General features: G+C 45.4%; 2 protein-coding genes across 6 annotated transcripts in view; both read right to left on the bottom strand.

Moving 5' to 3' along the window:
• Positions 1 to 12,692: 12,692 nt before the first annotated feature.
• LOC116957765 (fatty acid-binding protein, brain-like) lies at positions 12,693 to 16,546 on the bottom strand. Its single transcript, XM_032980113.2, has 4 exons — positions 16,375 to 16,546; positions 14,516 to 14,688; positions 13,019 to 13,120; positions 12,693 to 12,883 (listed from the first exon to the last, which is right to left on the bottom strand). Exons 1-4 carry the CDS (start codon positions 16,445 to 16,447, stop codon positions 12,836 to 12,838), a joined length of 396 nt encoding a protein of 131 aa, XP_032836004.2. The 5' UTR covers positions 16,448 to 16,546; the 3' UTR covers positions 12,693 to 12,835.
• A 646-nt stretch (positions 16,547 to 17,192) lies between these two features.
• LOC116957774 (phosphatase and actin regulator 4) overlaps positions 17,193 to 26,832 on the bottom strand; it is a 38,265-nt gene continuing 28,625 nt past the window's right edge. For all 5 annotated transcript variants that reach the window (XM_032980125.2, XM_032980135.2, XM_076053321.1 and 2 more), the window contains 6 exons: positions 26,226 to 26,382; positions 25,706 to 25,761; positions 24,807 to 24,871; positions 23,965 to 24,105; positions 22,973 to 23,049; positions 17,193 to 22,091 (listed from right to left, as the gene is read on the bottom strand). In XM_032980125.2, the coding sequence (XP_032836016.2) occupies positions 22,076 to 22,091; positions 22,973 to 23,049; positions 23,965 to 24,105; positions 24,807 to 24,871; positions 25,706 to 25,761; positions 26,226 to 26,382 (512 nt within the window). In that variant the 3' untranslated portion in view covers positions 17,193 to 22,075. The remainder of the gene's footprint in view (positions 22,092 to 22,972; positions 23,050 to 23,964; positions 24,106 to 24,806; positions 24,872 to 25,705; positions 25,762 to 26,225; positions 26,383 to 26,832) is intronic.

Here is a 26,832-nt window from a genome sequence, read left to right on the forward strand (position 1 = left end):
AACTAACATCAAGGGACCTCCTTGGCCAGTACCGAAATATCATAATAGGGTTCTCCCCTTTTATCTGGCAACAAAACAGCTGTGTTAAGATGTTAAAACACCAAACTGAAACCTTTTACGAGGATTCATGTCTACATTAACCACAATGTTTGTGGTCAGAATGCAAACAAAAAACAGACTCTGGTAATATGATGCATTGTCCTTGAAACTGATTGGTCCACACCAGAGACAGCTTTCTTTTGAGCCTCGTCTCAAACGGTGTTTGACCAGACGACGCCAAAAGGCGTACAGCTGTATACCAGAGGACGCCAGAAGGCATACAGCTGTATACCAGACGACGCCAGAAGGCGTACAGCTGTATACCAGAGGACGCCAGAAGGCATACAGCTGTATACCAGACGACGCCAAAAGGCATACAGCTGTATACCAGACGACGCCAGAAGGCGTACAGCTGTATACCAGAGGACGCCAGAAGGCGTACAGCTGTATACTAACACCGTTTTGAGACTAGGCTCAAAAGAAAGATGGCTCGGGTGTAGACCAATCAGTTTCAAAGACAATGCCATTTATTACCAGAGTATGTTTTTAGTTTGCATTCCGCCCACAAGTATTGCGGTTAATGCAGACATGATTCCTTGTAAAAGGTTTCAGTTTGGTGTTTTAACATCTTAACACAACTGTTTTGTTGCCAGGTAAAAGGGGAAACCCTATTATCATTCTGAACTAATATAGTGTAATGCCATGTTCTGCAGTGCACACTCACGTTTGTTTCATGACGATTAACACCAATAAAAGTAACTCAAACTCAAACCACTTCGGAAAAGTAGATGCCACACTCGTGTCCTCATTTTTTTTTTAAGTATCTTACGTAAACTTGGGCAGCTGTGCGTGTCGTCGCAGGCTATTGTAATCTCCGCTTACAACAGACCTAGGTGTCGTTTTTTTGTCGCAGCTGATCTGATCGATATGTTCACCGAGAGCTGCCATCAGAGAATAACATCCACGTTTCGTTTCACTAGCAATTGGGAGCCGGTTGATTCTAGATTCGGTTTGTAAAAGTTTGACGTTCGTGTTGAACATTCTTGACGTGATTTGGTCTTCACAAAAATGATCGAATCATCTGCAAACAAGGGGGTCACCTCTGATTGGTTGAGACCATGACCAAGATCGTTGACCTGTAAAGAGAAGAGAATGTGCCCGGAAAGTTGCGAGTTCAAATCCTAGCTGGGGCGAAGTGACGTGCGGTGAGGTCAATGGCTGGGGAGGCACTGGCTAGTGTCAGAGCCAGATTCACACACTAGGGGGCGTGGCTTCATGGAGGGGGTGTGGCCTCATCGAGGGGGCGTGTCCTCACGCCCCCTCGACGAGGCCTCATGGAGGGGGCGTGTCCTTATTGAGGGGGGCGTGTTAGACACGTCCCCCTCAGTGAGGCAGATGTGATAGCTGCCTCCCCTGGTGCTTTTTAATTGCAGTTTCATGCCGAGACCAGCGAGCCTAAATATATTTATAAACATACGTGAAATAAGTTACCTAGAGTATGGAAGGCGAGGACGTGAAATTAAGGGGTCTACAAACATTACATTGGTGACACACAGAGAGATAGTAACAGGCATGCGTTTATTGCCCACGCTCCATCCAGTTACTGAGGGGTTGCGCAATCAGAGGGGAGGCTGAGCTTGTCGCTGCCTCACCTCTCGTCTCTTCCGGTATTTGCAGCGGAGCCCCGCAAATTTGGCGATTTTGACTATAAAAATGATTGGAATCGTACAGAAATGACATTTATAACACAGATCAGTGGAAAAAATCAAAAATTGTATTTGATTATTTTTTTTACTTTTAGTAACAGCTATTTTCATTGGAGTATGACAGCTGAGGCTCTGCCTCACCTGAGGCCCTGCCTCACCTGACCGCACGCCCCTGCTGGGGCGAATTGACTGTGCTGATCACACGACTGTGCTGATCACACAACCACTACCACTCACCCTCGGCTCGAGTCGCCTCTCTCCACGCCCTCCACTCGATCCCCATTGCCAGCAGGGTCACAACGTCACCTGCCTCTGCCACCGGCGCCTTCACATCTGGCTGGCCCCACCTTACCTCCCTTCACTCTCGACGACTTGCAGCACAGCACGCGGCAGATGCCCTCGCAGTGCGACTCACGACCTCCTCTCGATACCAAGATCCGGGACGGCCACGGCTACGCGCCCCTTCTCGGTGGTTGCCACCCCACCCTCCCCCCCCCCCCTGCAGTCTGGAACGCCATCCCATCTGCACATTGGCAGCGTCACCTCCATCGTCTCCTTCATGAGACACTTGAAAACTCGCCTCCATAACCTGACTTTCGAGCGACTCGGGGCTCAGCTCCGCGCCTCTGGGTTGGCGGCCGTTCCGTCCGCACATTTGCGCGCGTTACAAATTGCATCATTATTATTATTATTAGCCAACGGTGGCCGACCCACGGAGATGTACTCGTCCCCGCCGCAAATAAAAGGAATGAGGAATTTCCACGACTGGCTCGTGGCTGTAAACAGGAGACGAGAGCGCCAAACCTCGGTGCTCGTTCGAGCAGGAAATCACTTTGCCGACTCGGTTCAAATGGAAGGAAGTAAGCAAGAAGTCACACGGGAAGAAGGAAACGCTGCCCCTTCGGAGCCTGCACGGTGTCGAGTGCAACACGGCAGCTACATCGCTCGGGATACCCGGGGTCTCCGTTACACAGCGCACGGTATAATAACCATTCGCGTCGTTGTGGGTAAGCGTCGTGAAGTGGACACAACGACGCCTCCGCCCTGTATCTATCCCTCCGCATGAAAATGTTTTAAGTATTCGTACGCGCTTCTCAGCAACGTGGAGGCACAATGCGGCATTGTGAGCGCCAACGGAAATTATATCCGGGACAAGGGTCGCCGCTTACGCACTAAGCACCCCAAGTCACTTTGGCACGCGGAACATGTCTCCATCAAATTGATGTATCGCCCCCCGGTTGAGCTACGCTGTTCAAAGTAAATGATTCTTGGCTATTTTGTCGCAGCCAACGTTGCACATGGCTCATTGTTTCCTTCTCCTGCTCCTATACACGGCGGTCTCATTGTCAAGCAACGAACACTCATGACTTCGTAACAAAACGACGCAAAAAAACGGACATTGGTCTAAAGCAGTGCTCTTCACTAATTTTCAGAGCGGGGCCACTTTCGCCGATGAGACATCATCGGTGTGAGGGCCGCCGCACATTTGAAACCATCGTTGGGTTTGACGGCACGATAATGATGGGGGGATGTTTTCACCATTTGTGTATTGTCGGTTGGACCCACAGCAAGGACCGTACTAGAGGCCATCAGGGGCCGCCAGTGGCCCGAGGGCCTTGCAATGAAGAACACTGGGCTAAAAGGAGCTGTAAGTGATCTCAGAGGGTCCATCCACATAATCTCGTCGCATATGGCTGAAAAAATATCAACTTAAAAGTCCATATGCTAGGGATTGTCACCTGTCTGGATTTGCTCAGTTAAATAATTGGTCTGTCTGTTTTCATGGTCGGGAATTGATTTGCACTGAGATGTGGTGGCATTCTGTTGGTTGGACATTATGACAGGAAACCGCGCAGCAGTTTTCAAAGATCTAGGCCGACTGAAAAATATTCTCCGGGTTTGCTCGAGGTGGCGGGAAAGGTCCCTCGTCTGCTTCCAGACTCGTAGCCAGGAAGTGGCTTCGCTTGACGCGCTGTGGGTTGCTTCGATACCTCGGCTGAGTTTTGAGAGTTCGCAGCGGTTCGCGACTGTGTGGTTTCACGGAGTGACCCATATTGGTCTCACACCGACAAGTCACAACGGAGGTCGTCCTATGGAGAGACTCTCGCACGCTTTGGGAATGTGGAATTTCCACCACTGGCTCGGGGCTCTAAATGGGAGATGGGCATCGTCCCGATGCTCATTCGAGCAGCAAAATCGCTTGCATTTCATTGAGAAGATGATCATTTAGAAACACGCGTTTAGAGTATTTGGCTGCTATAAATTTGCACGTGATAAGCTACTTTGTTGAGCTATCATTTGTGGCCAGGTCGCTTCTGAAAAAGATCTAGATATCTCAAGCGGGTCTTACCTGATTAAAAAAAAACTTTGTTTAGTGTTATGACAAATCAGTGTGATATCTATAAATGGCTCGCCCCTGTTACAGTTGTTTGGAGAGGTGAGAGGGCGCTGTGTGGAAATGGAGGAAGGCTGGCGTTGAGAGATTTTGCTGGGAACAACAATGGGACCTTTCACCCTGGCGCTTTCCTGCTCAGTTTTCAAGGCCCCTGGGCACATTCCACCCCCATCCACACTTGAGAACATGGCGTACCTTTGCTGATTACTCATTGTAGCCGTGGAATAATGGAGAGAAAGCACATTGCGTTAATGAATGGTAATGATCTTTGGGTCACAGAAGCAAACATAATACAAATGATTGGATTTTGAAGGAACGTGCAATGATAAATTAGGAAAGCAATAACAGTTTCACACGATGGAATGTGAAATCAGGTAACACGCACGTGTATATTCGAATTTATATATCAACTCTTACGAGCGAGCGGCAGGAATGCAATATCAAATGTGGAGCATTTAAATCTGGTTAAACGAGTCCAGCAGCAATTCGTGTTCACCGCCGTTTCCACGCCAAAACATTATCACGTGGCTCTAGGTAAAATGTTCTGAGGAGTGCAGGTAGTGTGGTGTTTGGTGACAAGTACCAGTCGGTACACGTGGTGTTTGGTGACAAGTACCAGTCGGTACACGTGGTGTTTGGTGACGAGTAACAGTCGGTACACGTGGTGTTTGGTGGCGAGTACCAGTCAGTACACGTGGTGTTTGGTGACGAGTACCAGTCAGTACACGTGGTGTTTGGTGACGAGTACCAGTCGGTACACGTGGTGTTTGGTGACGAGTACCAGTCGGTACACGTGATGTTTGGTGACGAGTACCAGTCGGTACACGTGGTGTTTGGTGAGAAGTACCAGTCGGTGCACGTGGTGTTTGGTGACGAGTACCAGTCGGTACACGTGGTGTTTGGTGACGCGTACCAGTCGGTGCACGTGGTGTTTGGTGACGAGTACCAGTCGGTACACGTCGTGTTTGGTGACGAGTACCAGTCGGTGCACGTGGTGTTTGGTGTTTGGTGAAAAGTGCCGATGCGGTAGCCCTGGCAAGCACAGCGCTAATAAAGTATTAAAGTGAGTACGCACAGCGCTGTTTTCTGGCCCATTTCGACCACTGCCGTCCACGTCTGCGAGCAGAGTGGCCCGTAGCGATCTTTTTACATCGCAAACGATTCGGTGCTGCTGCTGCTACGTTGGCAGTGGTGCAACAAAGCACCTCGCAGCAGCAGCAGCAGCAGCAACAACGGACTCGGGCTGTTTGCACTGCGTTGCAGATTACTGTACGGGGGGACGTGAAATTTAAGTTCTGCTGTGGTGAGATGTTAAGTACCTCACCTGGTGTACAGGAAATTGTGGGTTCGATCCCGACCCTGACGCCTTTGGGCGTCATCTGGTCGAGCACCAATTGGGTCGAGGCTCAAAAGAAAGCCGTCCCTTGGTGTGGACCAATCAGTTTCAAGGACAATGCATCATATATTATCATAGTATGTTTTTTTGTTTGCATTTTGACTGCAGGTATTGTGGTTAATGCAGACATGAATCCTTGTAAAAAGGTTTCAGTTTTGTTGCCAGAAAAAAAGGGGAAAACCCCTATTATTATATTTTTGTACTGGCAAAAGAGGCCTAATAAAAATCGTTTGGTTTAGTAGTTTTACCCCTTGTATCGAGAAATGTATCAACCCAGCAGTGGGTGTACACGAGAGTGCATTGACTACGCGCCCACGTGTACGCCCAGTATGGACCAGAGTGTGTGTTGTAATAGAGCATAGCACATGGAATAGCCAGCCATCAATCGTCACAAACTATTTCAATACATTTTTTTGTTGCTGTTGCTTAATTGTGTACGTCCCGTTTGTGTCTCGCGTGTAAAGTTGTGTTTTCTCCATGTGCCTGCGTCGTAGCTTAAACAACAAAAAAAACAACTCTACGCATTCGTGAATAACCCTGTGTGGCTTTAAAAGGGACACAAGACTGTAAATATATAATCGGTGACTCGACGGGCAACGGCCCTGAGATAGTCCAGAGAGAGATAGAGGGGATAGGCTGGGAGACTGCACTCTACACAACTGGGCCTGATAAGAATTGCATTATTTTAAAGGGTTTATTGATGAACAGTTTTAATTTGTCACGTGAATAGTGACCTAAACGTGTTCATATAAGCACATTTCAATAAATCACATTCGGTTATGATCATGCACAAATTCGATGCGAGGATTTTTACAAATTGCATCATGAATTAATGCGAGGATGAATTGGCAAGTCAGCTTTTCGTGCGGCAAGGACTCGACTTGAGTTTGCGTTTTAAATCAGACTCGTTGATAAAACGCAAATTGATAAAACGCAAATCCTCTCGCCTACCATTGGTAACGTTAAAACGGATTTAAACCAACACGTGGATCAAAAGGACAGCATTCATGTAGATAATTTTTAAAGTAGCATGCAATAACACCTCATTATGAATTGATAGTTACCCATACAGCCTTGTCATTGATCAATACACTTATTCTTCTTTCGTATGGATTTAACTTGTGTTACTGAACAAGGCTCGTGATGTTGCATTGGCAGTGGGTGGCGCTTGAGAGCAAACACTCTGGCAGTTCTCAGACGGCAACGCAAGCATCTTCTCGGTTTATTTTACAACAGGGTCCCGCACAAATGAGAACATCCAACGGAGCTTTAAATCTTACATTTTTTAAAAAGATCAATCGGTGAATCCGCAGATGGGTTTCGACGGACGGGTGGCCTTGAGGCTATCATCACAGCCATATCACGATCCCAGAGGACCTCCCATTGCCCCAGTCAGTCGTGGCTGCCCTATAGGAATGCTGCACGATAAGATTAGAGCCTGCCTCTTTCTGCTCTCCTTTTGTACAACTTGCCAATAAAGGAAATTGTATTTCGTTGTCGTACATAATACTCAAGTGTCATTTAACTTACGAGCGTAAAATTACGGCTGACATCGGACAAAGACGGCCACTGCATTGCGCGCTTTCATGTGTGCGCCTGTGACCGTCTGGAACGTTCTTCCTCCCGATATGAGGAAGCCACCGGAGCTATGCACTTTTGAATCATCCAGATGTACAACTCGCTTCTTTAGGGCTGCTTTTTGTCGTTGGTTTGTTGTCCAATGAATCGGTTCGATTGGTGAAATATGTATTGCTAGATGAAATATATAGACAGAGAGATGCAAATATCCCCCCATATAACCTGAACAGATCGTGCTGTTCACGAGCGCCCCTTTACACGCCAACGCAGAGCACGAGGGGGTTGTGTGGCGAGCACCACGCCCGGCCAACTTTGTCTCCCCAGTGTTTATGTTTGTCGACCACGCGAGGGTTGTCATTTTAGGCTGAGTCGACCTAGGTGAAGCGCAGGACCGCTTCGGACATTTTGCCACTGATGTCGGCCGCGTCCAGGAATCCAACTAAACTCGCTGGGTTCAAAGCACACTGCGCTAACCACTGCGCCACCGCTCACCACAAACGCACACACGCGTGAACACTGCCAACGCTATCCCCATTTTACCCCCCGTGGTTTCACGATCGGACCACTTTAATGTATAGCGCAGTTGTTTCAAAAGGTCTTGCTTATTTACCTACGGAATGTGTCCTTAAAAGTGCACGTGAATGTATAAACAGGACACGTCAATAATGTTACTCGAGGTCACGCTCCCATGCAGGGGTGTTTGTCCATCCCTCGCAGATCACCTGTCGGGCACAGACGCAACAATCACGCTTCGAGCGAACAAGTTTATATTTAAGAGCGAAACAGGAGGAGGATTTCTCCACAAATCTGGCTGTCGCCTGATAATGCTCGTTGTAACTACCGGCGAAACGTCGTACTGGAATTGTTAATGTTGTGGGTTTACTCTCCAACACACCGGTGTGCTGTACCAGTGTAATGACAGTAGAGTCAGCCTGTAGTGCGAATGGACTAGTGGCCATGGGAGCTAATGACAGGGGAGTCAGCCTGCAGTACGAATGGACTAGTGGGCCATGGGAGGTAATGACAGGGGAGTCAGCTTACAGTACGAATGGGCTGGTAGCTGCGGGAATGATCGAGAATAGGAGCGTGGCCAGGTGGCGGAAGAGGACGGTGGAGTCTGCTGGTAGAGCGAGCCGTCTAGAACCAGCGAGAAGGTTCGGGAAAGGGGGCGTGGCCTCGGACGGTATATATCAGGGGGAGATGCGTGGGAGACTCGGGGCTGTTGCAGTGGGGGTCTCCGCCTGTTCCAGTGTGAGCACGCGGCTCCTTAAATGAAGAAACCATCTCAAGACAGGTGCGTCGAAGTCCTCATCATACTAGTAACGAATTTGTATGTTTATTTTACGTGACAAACCTTACTAATTGGCTGTGTCAGATGGTGACGGGTTTAACGACATTCATATATACGCGATTTAACCCAAAAACCTCTTATGGACTAGTTTGTTTTCTTCAACCAGGGCAGAGTTCAAGAGACCAAAGCCATGGTCTAATTTCCAAAAGGGTGATGATGATGACGACGACGATGATGATGATGGCTGCTACGTGTCATTTCAATCGAGCAGTTTGCGGGGTAACTTTCGAATTTGGCAAAGCTCGTACCCTGACGGCGACACGCAGTGGCGGGATCTTTAACCTCCACTGTGGAGCAGACGACGCATAGTAGCAGTAGTATTATTGTGGTCATTACACCGGCAGTACTAATCAGGGCGGCCTCCGGATTTCACCCGTGAATCAACACACATACACATGCTTTTTGTGTTTAGTTTATTGACCGTCCCCCGCACCTTCGATTAGTACCGTTGGCTACGTACGGTGGGAAAGAAGTTCAACATAGTGCATACATTACGAACCTCTGCAGCAAATGGCTAACGCGCTAGAGATAGGCCACGTCACCGCTCTAACATGGCAGCAGGCAGGAATTAAAGCCAAATAATGTTATGTATACAGTGAGGGGAAAAAAGTATTTCATCCCCTGATGATTTTGTGCGTTTGCCCACTGACAAAGAAATTATCAGTCTATAATTTTAATGGTAGGTTTATTGGAACAGTGAGAGACAGAATAACAACAAAAATCCAGAAAAACGCATGTCAAAAATGTTGTAAATTGATTTGCATTTTAATGAGGGAAATAAGAATGTGACCCCCTCTCAATCAGATTTCTGGTTCCCAGGTGTCTTTTATACAGGTAACGAGCTGAGATTAGGAGCACACTCTTAAAGGGAGTGCTCCTAATCTCAGCTTGTTACCTGTATAAAAAACACCTGTCTACAGACGCAATCAATCAATCAGATTCCAAACTCTCCACCATGGCCAAGACCAAAGAGCTCTCCAAGGATGTCAGGGACAAGATTGTAGACCTACACAAGGCTGGAATGGGCTACAAGACCATTGCCAAGCAGCTTGGTGAGAAGGTGACAACAGTTGGTGCGATTATTCGCAAATGGAAGAAACACAAAAGAACTATCAATCTCCCTCGGCCTGGGGCTCCATGCAAGATCTCACCTCGTGGAGTTGCAATGATCATGAGAACGGTGAGGAATCAGCCCAGACCTACACGGGAGGATCTTGTTAATGATTTCAAGGCAGCTGGGACCATAGTCACCAAGAAAACAATTGTTAACACACTACGCTGTGAAGGACTGAAATCCTGCAGCGCCCGCAAGGTCCCCCTGCTCAAGAAAGCACATATACATGCCCGTCTGAAGTTTGCCAATGAACATCTGAATGATTCAGAGGACAACTGGGTGAAAGTGTTGTGGTCAGATGAGACCAAAATGGAGCTCTTTGGCATCAACTCAACTCGCCGCATTTGGAGGAGGAGGAATGCTGCCTATGACCCCAAGAACACCATCCCCACCGTCAAACATGCAGGTGGAAACATTATGCTTTGGGGGTGTTTTTCTGCTAAGGGGAAAGGACAACTTCACCGCATCAAAGGGACGATGGACGGGGCCATGTACCGTCAAATCTTGGGTGAGAACCTCCTTCCCTCAGCCAGGGCATTGAAAATGGGTCGTGGATGGGTATTCCAGCATGACAATGACCCAAAACACACGGCCAAGTCAACAAAGGAGTGGCTCAAGAAGAAGCACATTAAGGTCCTGGAGTGGCCTAGCCAGTCTCCAGACCTTAATCCCATAGAAAATCTGTGGAGGGAGCTGAAGGTTCGAGTTGCCAAACGTCAGCCTCGAAACCTTAATGACTTGGAGAAGATCTGCAAAGAGGAATGGGACAAAATCCCTCCTGAGATGTGTGCAAACCTGGTGGCCAACTACAAGAAACGTCTGACCTCTGTGATTGCCAACAAGGGTTTTGCCACCAAGTACTAAGTCATGTTTTGCAAAAGGTAAAATACTTATTTCCCTCATTAAAAGGCAAATCCATTTATAACATTTTTTACATACGTTTTTCTGGATTTTTTTTATTGTTATTCTGTCTCTCACTGTTCAAATAAACCTACCATTAAAATTATAGACCGATCATTTCTTTGTCAGTGGGCAAACGTACAAAATCAGCAGGGGATCAAATACTTTTTTCCCTCACTGTACATACATTTTGTTAAACACGTATTGTGAATAGATGAGTTTAATATGCAGGATGTGCAAGTGCTGTCATGAGTATCGTTAATAGGAATGTGAAAATGGAAATAATGTCACCCAGCGGTTTGGAGGGACAGCTGGTGGATCGTGATTTGCTGACCTTTCCTATAGAGACTTTGCATTCATTTTGTGTGGGTTTTTCTTAATTGGTTGTTGTAACTTTCTGACCTGGTGGAAAAGATCTTCAGAGCTCATCGGATCCTTTCAGTCTAAACATTCTCATTCTGAAAACACAATGGATTGCTCTACCCTGTGACACCAATGTTCCAATGCGCATTACAGTTTGGAAGTACGTACTCGACATGTCTATTCCGAATCTAAAATCAGACGAATGGATGACAACCCGTCTCTCCAATAGCCGGGCGTCTTGAAAGGGGATGCAATGTTTAAGCATCGGGCTTGGATCACCACCTAAACAGGAGCCGAGATGCTGATGATGAATTGTAGGAATACAATTTATCCTGGGGAACCCACCCCCCTCCTACCCCACAGTAAAATACGAATTGAAAAACTATTAAATCCTGTGCCTTTTACAGATATGAGCACTCTATTTTGATGATTGTCAGCATACTTATGTTGCATTAACCTCCATGTAACCTCGTGTGTTTTTTGTGTGGCAGGGAGTGCCCATTAGGTCTAGGGGCATCTGCTATTCACAACTATGCGGTCACTCCGGCGTTTGGGCACCTCAACCCCATGCAGCGCCCGATTGTTTACTCTTTGTGAGAAGTGGGGAGGGAATGAGGTCGGGGCATCTGCTTTTCTTCACGAGATACACAAACGTCCAGCACCACACCCATGCAATCACTGAATGTTATTTCTTGTGGAAAGCATTCCCATTAGGTCTGTGGGCATCTGCGTTTTACAACTATATGTGTCGACGTCGCGCCTTGTGAGATCACCTCTAGGTGACCTGAGTATTCATAGAAGGGAGTAACCATGAGGCCTTGCTTCGGGACCAGGACAGGTCAAAGGCTAACAAAATATTCTGGCAGCTGGAGGCCAAATTTACTATTTAAATTCCATCTCAGAACACACAAACCTGCTTCACATAAGACAGATCTTGAGCGCAATGCTCGTGAAATAAGACTGCGTGGCTTTTAATAATAATTTCAACTTCTAAATAGTGTGCCACATTATTGTGCGTACACCTACGTACGACTGATGAGGTTAATCACAAGTCCAGCGTAAGGTGACGGGCGTGTCACTGTGAAGGGTGCATGATGTGTGTTCACCAAGTGTTGTGACAAAAATAATCTTTGGGCTCGATTCTAGAAACAACACGAAGAGGCACTCTGGGCTGCATGGACGTGGGGGGCGTCCATGCAGTACAGGCGGGGTCGGGTCAGGGCGGCCAACTGCAGCCTCATTGGCCGATTGTGATCCTCGTGCAGCGGAGAGAGACTGGTGCCACTCGGACATCGCGCAAAACAAGGTATATTCGCATTGACAGAGAAGATCTGCCATCACCGGCAGCTTTCTGCTGTACCCACATCACCAAACCGCACCATCCATCCTTCAATTAACCATCTCACTATGGGACATGTAGGAAGCCTTGCAAACTCCACTTCATGCAAACTCGGACACTTTTACATTGCCTATATCACGTGTAAGTTGCTCGCGTTGCGTCGATTGGGTGGGGTTTTCCTTTCTATTGAATTGTTGTAAGAAGTGTAGTAGTGCTAAATGTTGCTTCTGAGATACTGGTTGATGCTTTGACATTTTTACAATATCTAGGTTCGAAGTGGGTGCTGGATTGTTGTTTTGCTTTAGTCCGTGTTTTATTCTGTGTATTATGTAACTCGAGTCTGAGTTTGTAGCCGGCTGATGAGAGCTATGAATCTGAGACGTGAGGAGGTTTTTATAGCTGATAAAAAAATATCACGTAACCTTAAGGCAAGACTGCGAGAATCATCATTAATTATATTATTTCACTATAAAACCTACCCACACTCAAAACATCTGCAGACAACAACACATTACAATTAAATGTACTTTATTATCATTAATCATGTCAATTGCTATCCAGTACACATGTGGGGGTATAACCGCATCAAAGCAGACTACACATCGGCTCCATTTTCCCAAACCACGAGCTCTTCAGTGGCACAAGGTAGGGCGGCTACTTCTCGTACGTCCGGACACACTCCACATCACCAATTCTACAGGTCTGGGAGAAAGAAATTAAATATACAGAGAAAACGTTAGTACGAACCGCGAATCAACTATGTTGACAATCTATGCAAACGGCACCAGAAGGAATGTGCCTTTTTTAAAATGCATTAACGGCAAAAGGGTAGCTTACCAAAATCAGCTTTCCATCTTTCAACTCCCTCGTCAAGATGGACTCCTTGTTGTCCCACTTTTGTACTTGCACAAGTTTGTCCCCTTGCATGGATATGACGGACTGTGAGGGAGATGGAGGATCGTTAATGGGGGAACGCAAGCACACCACCCTCATCCACCACTCTTCTTTTTTATTTTAAACTGCTCCATCAAATTCCCATGCGCTAAAGGGCTTTTTTTTCTCCACCAATCTGGCTGTCGCCTGATGATGCTGGTTGTTTTAATTACTGACAAAACGTCGTACTCCAATTGTAAATGTTGTGGGTTTACTCTCCAACACACTGGTGTGCTGTGCTAGTAACGATTTCGCATGTTTTGTTTACATGACAAAGCTTACTAATTGGCTGTGTCGGGTGGTGGCGGGTGTAATGACACATTTATATTTACAAGATCTAACCACAAAAAAACCTCTTATGGCTTAAGGGCTGCGCGACATGAAAGTCAAACTTTGCTACTGTACTGCCTGAAAAAAAAACTTCCACGGCACTTAATGTTGCCGAAAAGTAATGCTCGACAGCGTGGATAAATAAATATTCTCTGCTTTGAAGAAAAGTCAGTCTCTTCGAATGTACCTTGTTCAAAGTTAAGTCATGAAAAAAAAATTAAGACATGGAAGAAGTTCAGAATATTAGACAAATAAAAATACAAGTAATTTTCCCTCTGGAGCCGGTCCCCCCCACATCACAAGCAAGATGACTCATCTCAAAACGACGAATACCCCATCATGTGTACTGCATGTAATTTTATATGCTCACTAACGGCACTTGCTTGCCAGTCTACACGGTTATGGGGGGGGGTCCTTTAACGGTCTATTTGTACACCGTCAACATTAAAAGGTTTGTTGAGAACCCGTGACAAAGCGACTGTCACTTTCTCGACCCTTACCAATGCTAAACCTTGCCGCATGGGAGAAACAGGTTCGCATAATCATTAGAAGGCGCCTTTGTCGTTATGTGCTTGATTGGGACTCAAACCCACGACGGGCAGGCATGGGCTTACTTTAAAGCGCCAAGTGGAACATGCCTAAAATGTAACCGCAGAAACAAAACGGATCTACATCCGGGGGGGGGGGGAGAAACTGGCTCCATAGAGAAACTAATTGGTATTTTTTTTTTGTCCAATATTCGCAACTTCCAAATTAGTTTCATTTGCATTACTAACGCAGACAATGTTTACGTGAATGTCACAGAAGCCTTCAGCGTCCAGTATGCAATGTCCCGCGACCCTCACATACAGCATATAGCAGCAGCTTCACCGTACAGCGGTGACATGTGATCCGTTGAACCTCTCACAATCTGCTGTGTCATGACGAGCCAACGTGGACCCTCCACGGCACACTGACGGACGAATGTCACGAGAAGTGCTGGGCCCTGGCTGCGCGTGCACGGGCAAACGTTGAGCGTCAAATACGAGAGACGTTGGGCAGCTGTGGGTACAAATTCAGAAAAAAACTCACCTGGACCTCTCTGCCATCCGCAGTCATCTCCTTGAACTCCTCGCCCAGTTTGCAGACAACCTCCGTGTTCTTGAAGGAGCTCATGTTCTTGATGGTCACGTTTTCTCCATCCGAAATGATCTCCTGGATGGGTTTGGTCATGTTTCCGATCTTCCTCACGGCAAAGGAGATTCCTGCAAAACGCAAAAAAAGCCGCATGATTGGATTCCTTCCGGCCACAATACAGGCACCCAGCAAACGTGGAACGTTGGGCCAAAGGTTCTAACCACATGCCAACGTCGGCCCAACGTGGCACGTTTACTGGGTGTTATTGTAATTGTAAACGCAGTGCACGTGTCATGGATGCTATCGCACGACATGACCGGTGGGTGCCAACTGCCGTGCGGTGGGGCGCAGGCAAAAACTAGGAACGGAAAGATCGAACACTGGAAACCGAAAATCCACAATTTGCAGTATTCATGGTGGAGCGGTGGAGCAGTGGTTAGCGCACCGCGCCGTGCAACCAGGCGGTCATCGTCCATGGCTAACATCAGGGGCGAGTGGATATCTGAACCGGTCCTGGGAAAGCCCTTGACCAGCCCGCACTGACCAGCGTGGTGAAGTATGGTCAAACAACCCCCACAACGTGAGGAGACAGCCTTCATCTGGCAGCGGATGTTCCGTACAACCGTCAATTTGTAACACGACGGACGGATGCCATTGAGCATTCGCTACTGATGTTACCCGTGGCCGACCCGGGTTTGCAAGTAGGGCTGAACGATTTGGGGAAAATATCTAATTGCGATTTTTTTTTCTGACAGATATTGCGATTGCGATTACATTTTTTAAAGTCAAACTTCAGTTCAATATTCACTGTGTAATAGATTTAAAACATGTGATGGAGCATAACCACATGATAACATCAAAATGTGAACTGCTCTACATATTCTAATACAAGGACGAGAACTTAAAATATATTAATTGCTTCCAACATGTATTTATTAAAATGTTTTAATTGAAATAGAACAATCAAACATAGAACAATTTGTTAAATTCAATAAATGAAGTTACAATAATAATAAAAAATACAACAATTCCAACAAGAAAGTAATAGGAAAGAATTAAAGCTTTCGTGACTGCATAAATTACTCAGTTTTTTTCGGTAAAGTCACGTATGTAGAAATACCATAAAATTATATTAAAACAAATCGATCGCTTGTGTTGCGGTCGAAACGTCGTGATTGATTTATTTTAATATAATTTTATATTTCTACATACGTGACTTTACCGAAAAAACCAATGAGTGAATAGGACTTTTAAAATCTCAAAAAAATCGCAGCCTTTGCGATCTGCTAATCGCATTGTTTCAAATTGGGATCTCGATTTGAAATCGTTCAGCCCCGAGTCTGCAGGTGCGCATCGCGTTGCGCTCACCACTGCGCCACCGCTCCCCCGCTCGGGCGGCACCGCGTGGAACGCAGCGAACGCAGCAATCCGCCACGAAGCCATCATCCAGCAGTGGATCGACAGAAGCCACACATACGTACCCCGCGAGTGTGAGATGCAGTGGCATCGCCCCGCACAAAGCAATTAGCAGCATAGGCGCACCTTGGCACGTGCGAGTATATCGGCCTGTTGGCTCCTCCACACACACACACACCCCCACCCCATGCACCATCAAGCAGCATTTGTTTACGAAGCAAAGCCCGTGGACCGGCTTCGGGGCCCAACCTTTGCTTTCGTCGACGGTGGCAGGCCCCGTCCAGGCAACCGCTTCTGGATTCGCAGCCGTTATCGGCCAAGAGAACCTCCACATCGACCCCAATCAACATTCTACAAGCAACGCAATAGCGTCCACACGGCTCGGTGATGTCGCTCACCTATGGCTTTCATGTAGCTGTCGAAGTTGACACTATTCGTCAGTCTCCACGTGCCGCAGTACGCCTCCGCCATGGTTGCGAGCGCGGGGAATTGAGAGGTGCCGTGTAAGTAGTACAAACACTGCCTGTGCAGTATCGATAACGACTGGATTGGGGTATCGCAAAGTCCACGTGCTTTTAAAGACCCACTGAACTCCCCATTGGTCACTCGGGACCGCCCCGCGCATTCCCATTGGCCTGTGGGTGACCACGCTTCTCTCTCCCTCCCTGGCTGAAACCACGGAGTTGCATATCGATTGATTTCCACGTGAACTGCAACGATACTTGCACATTTATTGCCATAGATTCGTGCGCGTGAAAATGCATCGTTTTCGTGTCATACAGGTCGCACGCGCATTTGCTCACGTTTATCTTGGGCCCGACGTTGCACGCTGCCTTTGATGCCATTCATAGTTTTAATTAAAAGTTAATAGTAACTAAAAAAAAACTGGACAACTTCGATTTAAAGCTTTCGTGACTGCATATTCTTGGTTCTTTCGGAAAAGTCACGTAGAAGGGAAATAATAAAGTGACGCAAATTAAAGGTGATAAATTTCTCACGACGTTTCGGCCACAACGCAAGCAGCCGTCCCCGCAGTTGAAGAACAGAGCTGTCGGAAAGACAGCGTCCGAAACGTCGTGAGAATTTTATTTTATTATGTTTATTTTATTATTTCCCTTCTACGTGACTTTACCGAAAGAACCAAGAATATGAAACTGGACACCATTAATACAATTCCGCCACCTACAGGTCCATTGCCAGGTTTTAACAACAGCAAGACAGGAAAGCGACCAGTTTATTTTTTTAAACAAGCACACCATTACATTTCCGAAATACAATCATGAAAGCAGAAAATCGGCATAAGCCGAGTATTTCAGTAAAGCACACCCCTATTCCTCTTATAACTAAGTGCAAAAAAAATCCCAATTACAAACATTCTGACTTAGAATTAAAAGAGGTGTTTGCAGGTTTTGTGTTGACAACATAACGATGATAGACTTAAGACTCGATTTTTGTAAATGTTATACTCTGCACGTACTCCAATGAGAATAGTTTTCCCTGCAGGTGTAATTGTTAACAATTTGTACATGAGGATTACTCTGAACGTGGGGCAATATATATATTACAAAATTACATTTCGTGTATTATCAAAACTTACTTTTTTTACAAATGATCAATCTTTTAAAATAATATTTTTTTCATAAATTGTATGCAGTTTAAAAAAATTGGCACGTGCAAGCTACTACAACAAATATATTCTAAAAATACTACGATCGTTTTTTTTTAATGCCATTGTAGTGTCCTGATTAATACATGGCCTCACATAAACTGAAGTCGTCAATTAATATTCTCAATCATAACGAACGCATTCTCAAGTCATGTCTAGGGTAATTAGATAAATGTTACATCGCATAATACTACATATCCTCTTTACATTCTTATTCTAAATAAATGCGCTTTACATGGCCATCAGCAAGCGTGCTCCCACAGTATTACATGAAACTTAAAATGGCAAGTGAATGCGAGTTCCTCTACAAAATAGAACACTGAGATAATACGAAATTTTGACACCTATAACCGCAGGCCAAATGCAATACATGCAGAGATGGTATATCAAGTAAAATTTAAAAAAAATGCTTTATAAAACTCAACTTGTTATTTTCTGGCCTATCTATAAAAGTTTCCATAAAGCACTGTATTCTACAGGCAAACTAAGTTTGTACACAGACGTATTTACAAGTTACATCTTTAAAACGAAACTTTCAAATATAGGTAAAACAATCTTTGAAATGCAAGGTATACGTGACAGCTCAAAGGGGGGAGGTACAGTATGCACCCATTATTAAAATAGACCTTACAGCTGTCGTTCCCCACTTGTTATCAGTCGCAATTTGGCCCAAATTAAAATCAGCCACTTTTACTCTCAGCTTCGTTGAAGAACCTTGAGTGGAGAAATGCACCTTCACCACACTCAATCAGAAGCTCCACTGTGGAACCCCCAAACTCGTCCTGCCCAGTACAATAACGCGCAGCTTAGCCGCTTGCGAGCTTTACTCGATTTCAAAAGGTAGGAAAATCATTAATTATCCATTCATTTGACTTCCTAGCGATTCTTTTTCAGAACTCGCATATGAAATCAATTTGCTAGAATTAGTGCGTCCAATTGTTTTAAACGGGCAACTACCTTGCCACCATCACAATCACCCGCAGACCTATTCCACCATTCTCATCAAATTACAAATGTACAGCAGTGCTTATGTTTCCCGAGATTACCTGGCTGTCACCAAGTACCTGGCTGTCACCAAGGACCACACTGATGTTATTGAGACATTGACATTTTAAGTCACCAAACGGAGTTGTACTGGATAAAAGCGTGCAGTCAAGATGCATACAATCGTTGTTGGTAACATTCAGTAGTATATTACACCAAAACGCTAGCCAGCGTTTATAAACTGGTTTGAGGCATCACAAAGCTGTCTTAGTTTGCGTAATCCATTTATAAAAACGCAGAGCAACATACGAGGGCATTTTGTATGTTTAACTTCTTTTGCACCGCACGCAGCCAACCGTGCTAATCATACAAGCCAAGATGAACCAGGCCCAAATCTTGGCAAGATCCGCTTGGCAAACTGTCAAAACATTTTCAACATTTACTTAAAAACGAATCATGACCATTTCAGAAACCCATACAAGTCACCATAGTCGTGTATCATTAACAAAGACGTCGGTGTTCAAACAGATGGCTGAAAATCTAATCAACTACATCATGGTGTAAAGGATATTTCATAAAGCAATGAACATGTTCGTGGAGGTTAACGAGCGACATCGAATACAAAAAAAACATACAAAATGCCGATGTTTAAACATGAGCGTATTTTTCAGTATGTTAGAAATTCACCACATTGTTTAATGTCAGTAAACATTAACAAATGAGCACTTACAAATGTCCATTGTCCATGCCAATATATTAACTTAATTTTAAATGTCTATGAAAAAAGATACTCAAAGGACTCTTAAATCAATTTTATTATAAAGTGGGTCACTACCAATCTATATTATACACACTTCTGCAAACTCCATACCGATGTCACTAAAATGAAAATCTCTCCGATGACAATTTTAAACATTTCTTTTACGCTTTGCAGTGCTAACACACCAGAGAAACTGTACAGTCCGTTATATTCAACATTGACTGCTGTCGTCTTGACCAGCGACTCTCAACTGCAGTCATCACAAAGCAGCAGGGTGCAACTTTGCCCTGATTAATTACCAACCCACAAGGTGCGTGCAGTGGCCTGAGCTGCATACGAATAGAACAAAAAGATGTGGTAATCGCGAATCGGATGGGCAGGAGCTAGGCCTCGGCAAGGTAAGGTTATTTACCTTTTTTACCGGGTAAAGGTGTCGACATGCCAAGGGGCAAGGTAAAGGGTAGTAGGGTAAAGGTAGCTCGAAAGAATTGCCCGGTAGGGTAAAGGTAGCATGAAGTATTACCCGGTAAATACGGTGCCTTGTTTACCGCTAAGAGCTCCGTGGCGCAGTCCGTGGCCTCCATTTAATAAATAATATTTATTTTAAAACTTTTTAAAAACACGCTGTTATGAAATCTACGAGTAATGGCAGAACTCCACGACTCCAGGAAGTGGCCCCGAAGCTTGCCATAAAGGGGCCATGGCCAATTACAGCCAACGTCAGTTGACAGTGGACAATTAGACCCAAGCCGAAACATAACATCTAAAAAATAATGTTTAAAAATATTTTTATTTTCTTTTTAATGATAGAATATAGTATTGTCATCAGTATGACATAAGTATACCGAGTTCGCAGTCGATACTACATTGGGAAGTGGGTTAAAATTGAGTTACAAGATTTGATGATACAACAGAGTGAGTTTAAAGAAAGCGTGTAAAATTGGAATAATCGAGAGTATTCTATAGATGAATAAAGCGCTCTACCTAGCATTTACCTGTTATAAACCTTTTTCATGTGTAGTACCCCAGTCATTACCCTGTAATCGGGTAATTTGTATGGGGTAATGGTAAAAGGTAGGGTAAAGGTAGGCTCGTTGCTTTTAACCTTTTACCTTACCTGCTGAAGGGTAAAAAGTAGGGTAGAGTGATTGTATCGTGGTAAGGTAAAAGGTAGGGTAAAGGTAGGCTCGTTGTTTTTAACCTTTTACCTTACCTTGCCGAGGCCTAGCAGGAGCTGAGAAACACGGGTCGAGACGGTCATGAAAGGCGACTGATGATGAGCGTTACCCTTTTGCCCACTGTCTTGCATGCCAGCTGAGCATATACATGGTAATATACCAGTTCACATACAAATGCAGAACCAGCACACCTGTTTAACCACCTGTATGGCCACTACAACGAAGAATTACCTCATCGAATGCATTTGCAGATTCACAAAGCCGATACCCTCCAACAGCGGTTCCCAATCTGGAGTTCGCAAGGCTGTGCGGGAAATGATCCGCCCAACTGCTGCATATTCACATTGTTTCTTCTCACAAAACACCACACGGTGCTCCGCGGACATCTGTTGAGGGTTGACGGATGCACGTGGGTCCAGAAAAAATTGGGAGCCACTGCCCTAGAGTGTGTTAGGGTTAGGGGTAAGGGTTGGAGGATGTGGTGGGTTAAGGCTACGGGGCTAGCCTTGATAATGCGCAATAGAACCCTAATAGCCATACACTTGCTGCTGTGCGTTAAATTCCACGAGGGAAAGTTTTCATAGTGAAAGAGTTCTGCATTACAGCACATCATCGACACCTTTGTTTAGGGTCAAGAGCAGTGGTACAAACATTGTTCGATGAAAACTTGAATGCTCATTCGGTACAAGCTGTGTGCAATTTTTGTACACGTTTGGAGACCGTGTACCACAATTAGCGCTTTTCTAAACGTCTACCTATATACAGTACATTATTTAAACATTCACTTTTGTATTTGTTAACACTCATCAGATATATTTAATCCTGACTCAGTCGGTTTAACAATAGCCTCGTAAGGTTTAGGATACAAATTGTCCAAGTTTACCTGTTTATCATGTACTTTAAGTGCAGGCTTTATTCAAGTTTAATTATTTAAAAACAATCAAATTATTTACTTCCAAATATCGTACCTAGCAGTGGTAGTGACATCAGGAGTCATAAAATACACCCACAGATTTTTGAATTGATAAACTCAGTTAAAACGAATGTGACTGCCGCATGGCACATTGCATTTATTATTCATCATTTCAGATGTGTTACGGGACGTAGATTTGTTTCCCAATTAAAAATGTTACATTTTTAAACGTTTAAAAATTACATGCAGTTATTTTGCTTAATAATAAAACTGACCCGATGCTTTCAGTGTTATACGTTTAAAAAAATTAATCAATCAATAAAACATAAATAAAAAGGCTTCCTCATGAGGCTAAGAGGATGGCTCCAGGGTCAGTTGCCATCTTTAGTGTGTGTCGGTGCTCGGGGCCCAAGAAGGGAACAACGCGCATGGGGCACCACGGCGGTCCGTGGTGATCCACCGCACCGGGAGCTCATCCCCCGCCGCTCCCCTCCATGTCCAAGCGGCACGGAGCAGGAGGACCCCCCCTTCATCACAGTCTCACATTGAAGGGTACTTGTGCTGCTGGCTCCAGCCGCCCCCCCCACCCCCGCCCCCGTCACGGTTTGTGAAATCTGCACGGACAGAAAACAGCCCAGTCGGTCAATTCGCTCGGACAGCCGCGGCCCGTTGCGTTGATTCACGATGACCTCCGTCTATGGCCTCGTCTCGAGCTTCGTTGACAGGAGCAGCGGAGGAGACATTGGCACTTTTATGGATCCAGCATTGGTGAGGGCGACAGCGAGGTCTCGTCCAGGTCCGCGAGGGACCTCTGCCTGATCTGACATTAATGGCGAGCTTTGGGGCTTCTACGCTGAACCAAGCCCCACGGATAAACAGGCACCAAACGAAGCACTCAATGTAACAAATACCGTTATGGGTGTATTCTCGTGTTATCTGTTTATATCCGTATGTGCAGGGCTTTAAAAAAAAAAGCATCTCCTCGAGTTCATTTGGAACTCTTTTGGTGAATTTCGCACTCAAAGCATTTTGATTGCCATGTACGCGTATTTTTTTCACAACAAACGATTAAGTTTTAGTACAGTTTATAGAGTGCACATCAAAATTAAAAAGACACCACGAGTACATACTTTAAATACTGGAGGACACAAAGCAGTAAATTAAACATGTGTGCCAAATATGATGCAAAATAAAGTTGTTAAAAATCATGACTTTGTTTCCACAAGATTAAGTATTACGCAAGCAATGTCTGCATAACACTTATGGCCGATGGACCAGGGTAGTGGCATATTGGTTATTGATTTACTTATATGATTGCCATGAGTGTGTAAATTGACACATGCATGGAAAACAAAGGCGAGACCCACACCACTCCGGGGATGGCCCAATGAGGTCAGTTTACATGCTGCAGCAAGATGGATTGTGCGACATTTGCAGGGCGGAGGAACAGCGGTGTGGATACTCTGCACGCAATGAACACAGATGGGGTGCTGACCTGGTGAACCTTCTGCTCTCTTCATGCACCTCCATCTCCGTGCTCTTGAACGTATTCAGCTCGCTTCGAATGGCAGCCTGGGAACACGGGGGTCAACACGGCGACATTACAGATTGACCCAGCCTTTGTCCGTGCTGTTCTACCGTTTAGCATTTGCCGCAAACACAAGAGGTGGCCCGGTGGCTAAGAGGTGAGAGCCATAAGCAAGATCGTGGATTCAAATCCAGGTAGCCACCTGTTATTAAACTGAGTGTTCACGTGTCGCAAGTGTAGCAAGTTTGACGGTTTGAGCCCCGGCACCAATTTGGTTCTGCACTTAATTCTCCTTCGAATTGGACCTCTGAGAATTCAAATTTTAGTTTGACGGTCGCGCTGCGAATATTCATATCATATGGCAGAGCAGGTGGGAAGGTGCCATCTCCTACTGTGTGGATCAGATCACTTTCAGGGACGCCAGAGGTAGCTCAATGTGCTATCCGTTGCCGTGGGCCGTTCTCCAAGAAGGAAGGGGTCACGCTGCTCTGCAAGAGACCCGAATGGATCCTTTGTCTCATGGCATGACACCAATGGCACAACCGATGGCACAGGGGACCACCAGCTGCTGAGGCGAGATGTTCACTACCTCACCTGGTGTACAGGAGGTCATGGGCTCGATCTCGACCCTGACACCTGCTGTCTATTTGGAGTTTCTACATTCTCCCGGTGGTCACATGGATTTTTCTCTGGGTCCTCGGGTTTTCCTCCCATTTAGAAACATGCGTTAAGAGTATTTTGATGCTATACATTCCCATACGATAAGCCACTTCGTTGAGCTGTCATTTGTGGCCAGGTCGTGTCTAGAAAAAAAAGATCTAGATAGCTCAGTTTGGGGCCTTACCTGGTAAAATAAAAAATAAGCTAAAAACAGTAAAATTGGTGGAAAACTACTGAAAAATAAACACAAACATCCAAGGTGAGCGGGGGGCTTGCGCTGAGGCGGCACGCTCGCGTACCTTGTCGGCGGACGTGAGCCTTGTCCACGGCTTGTCGCCTTTCCGGTCGTAATCCTGGGCCTCGGCCACCTCCACGTAGTCGTTGAAGTGGAGCAGGATCTTCTTCTCACGCAGCTCCTCCACTGTCGGTCTCATGCTCAACTGCGCAACGCAACATGGGGAGAAGAGGCGAGGGGAGTGGGGGGGCGGGGGAGGAGAGGTCACTCGAATGGGACAAACCACTTTGGCACAATCTTAATGCAAGCGTTAACACACGCCGTAGATCTGATGCGCTCTACATTAAAAAGGAAACTCCCACAGTGAGACATTCGCCTCTTGGAGGCGTAAAGATGTTTGACTTAAAGGTCGGAGTTCAAGAGATCATCCTGGAAAATGCCTCAACTCCAACATTCGATGGGCAACATAACAAGCAGGCGTACTCTGAAAGTGGTAGCTAAAGGGACAGGTCTAGGATTGTGAAATCCCTCGTGCAGGACAACCACCAAAGACAGGTGAGCCACGTGCCCACTGTTTCTGCACGGCGTCTCGGTCGCATTAACACCCTGCCAAATTAAAACCACATTTCCCCGTGCAAGCCAATCACACCAAAAATACCGGGAGAATGGTGTGGCTACCGCTCATTGCTCTAGAAGTCGGCAACCACCACACTACAAACATGGGTTTATTGAGCAATCGTGCATTATTCACAAATTGAACCACAAGATGCAGCGGTGTCCTCAACATTCCGGAGCTAAATACGACAGCCCGCTATTTAACCAGGCGGGTCAACCCATTTATCAAGTGATTGTTTAAAATCGTTAGGACCTCTCCCTTGCTTTCTGCGTTTGAGGCTAAGCACCCACCTTCCGCGTGAGCCTGCGTTTGAGCTCCTGCTTCGCCTCTTGCTGCTCGTCCTCATTCACCACCGCTGGTGGCAAAACACAACGTAACGATATTCATCTTCTTTGGTTCTTTCGGTAAAGTCACGTAGAATGAAAATAAAATAATAAATTGATAAAATAAAATAACACAATAATATTCTCCAGCGCTGTCCTACCAGACAGTCTCATCCTTTCACCTGATGAAGGCCGCTTGTGTTGTGGCCGAAACGTCGTGAGAATATTATTGTGTTATTTTATTTTATCAATTTATTATTTTATTCTCATTCTACGTGACTTTGCCGAAAGAACCAAAGAAGATGAATCATTGCAGTCACGAAAGCTTTAAATCGAAATTTAACGTAATAATACATTGCTGTCAGCGCAAATATTTTGCTTTTCAAAAATAATTACGAGATTAATTCGTAGAAACATTTCAAATGCAAAAAAATAGCCGAGCGGTGGCTTTCCGACTGCTGCAGATGTTCGTGGTTCAAACCCAGCAGCCGCCTGGGTTAATACTGCCGGTGTATTAACCAAAGAACATGCGCAGCCTGTTTCACAGTGCACATTAAAGATCCGGTGACGTTATTTGAAAAAATAAGTAGGCCGTGTGTGCCAGCATCATGGTCCAAATTTGAAAAAGTATTTGTAAATTGCTAAATTACTGAATTGGGTAAAACCACAAAGCATCATGGCCCCCTGCTAGCACACAATATCCGTCTTTCAAATTAAGTGCCCTTTGTAAAAGCCTTGTGCTGTGAGGTGCAAACACAAAATGTACTAAGTTGTGATTTTTACAATAAAAAAAATTATCAGTGGATTGTTAAATTACGAAGGAACAAGTTTGGCTCCATTGTACTCGCTGGAAGTGAACCGCATACGTTTCAGGATGTTTCGTTGCAGCAACTCGGCAGCAGTCGGTCGCTGGCTCAGGCGTCTGGGAAAACACAGGGCACTGGTGACGGAAAGTCCAGGCCTCCCTCGCACAAGGACAGCAGCACACACCTCGTCCGTAGCACTTTTCTTGCCAGCGGCAGCATCCATGGCTCTCAGCATATTGTGTTTAGTAACTACTGTAGAATTGTGATTTTTTTTTTAGTGGTTTAAGCGGCGGATTTTACGCTTCCGTTATGCACCCACGGCTCGCCCACTGACGTTGAAATTGTCGGGATGGATGGAATATGAATATCCTTCCAAAACTGTACACGTAAGCTAAATTCGGTTTACTTGTAAATACTGGGGTTTTGTCAAAGAAAATAAAAAAGATATGCCTGGACACTTCACCATGCAGTTTGCACACAAACATCTCCAAGGACAGCGCACATCACAAACTCAGAGCACCACTTGGCCTCGTCATTCAAAACACACAGCCCAGCCGCTGTCATGCGTTGGGCTCGGTACCGGGTCAAGGTGTTGCCGATATTCATGCGCATCTTCAGCCGCTCAAGGTCTGCCTGCCCAGGAGAGATGTTCTTGTTCTCCTGCTCCTTGGAGGAGGATTGCTGGCCAATTAGGATTGCGAGAGAGTCTTTGCGTGCGACCTTGCTTGCAAATGCACCTGTGAGACACGTTCATTGTGGTGAGCTGCAGTATATGTCGGCGACTTGTGAACATCTTAAATAAGAGAGTTGTTTGCAGGCATTGCAATTTGTGACATTGCAATTTTTCTACGATTCAATCCTTCCGTTCACAATCCATGCAAGAATAAATTATTTTCAATTCATGGAAATGTTATGCAAGTAATGAACGAGTATAAACAACTTTACAAACTAGAACAAATGTGAAACAATACGAATGAGATGGGGAGAAACGAGATGAAAATAATATACCCCGAATTGACAATTATTTAAGGGGTCAATCATTTAATGCCTTCTCAAATGATACATTAAATTACCTCCATTAGCAAGGATTGTCTTCAATGACTCAATAACACATTGCAACTAATGACATTACTAGCAATACATATCTGTGTATATAATGAGGCTTAAGCGATTGAAAGTAACCAGTG

Source organism: Petromyzon marinus, chromosome 3 (genome assembly GCF_048934315.1).
Source record: "Petromyzon marinus isolate PM22_M1 ecotype Great Lakes invasive population chromosome 3, UKy_Petmar_22M1.pri1.0, whole genome shotgun sequence".
In the NCBI taxonomy this organism is placed as follows: Eukaryota; Metazoa; Chordata; class Hyperoartia; order Petromyzontiformes; family Petromyzontidae; genus Petromyzon; species Petromyzon marinus.

What these genes read in the sequence shown, in the direction of transcription:
- LOC116957765 (XM_032980113.2), bottom strand. Translation starts at nt 16,447, where the DNA reads ATGGCGGAGGCGTACTGCGGCACGTGGAGACTGACGAATAGTGTCAAC. An exon ending in CAGCTACATGAAAGCCATAG is followed by an intron (nt 14,689 to 16,374) that starts GTGAGCGACATC and finishes TGCGTTTTGCAG; the next exon opens with GAATCTCCTTTGCCGTGAGG. An exon ending in AAGATGGAAAGCTGATTTTG is followed by an intron (nt 12,884 to 13,018) that starts GTAAGCTACCCT and finishes TCTTTCTCCCAG; the next exon opens with ACCTGTAGAATTGGTGATGT.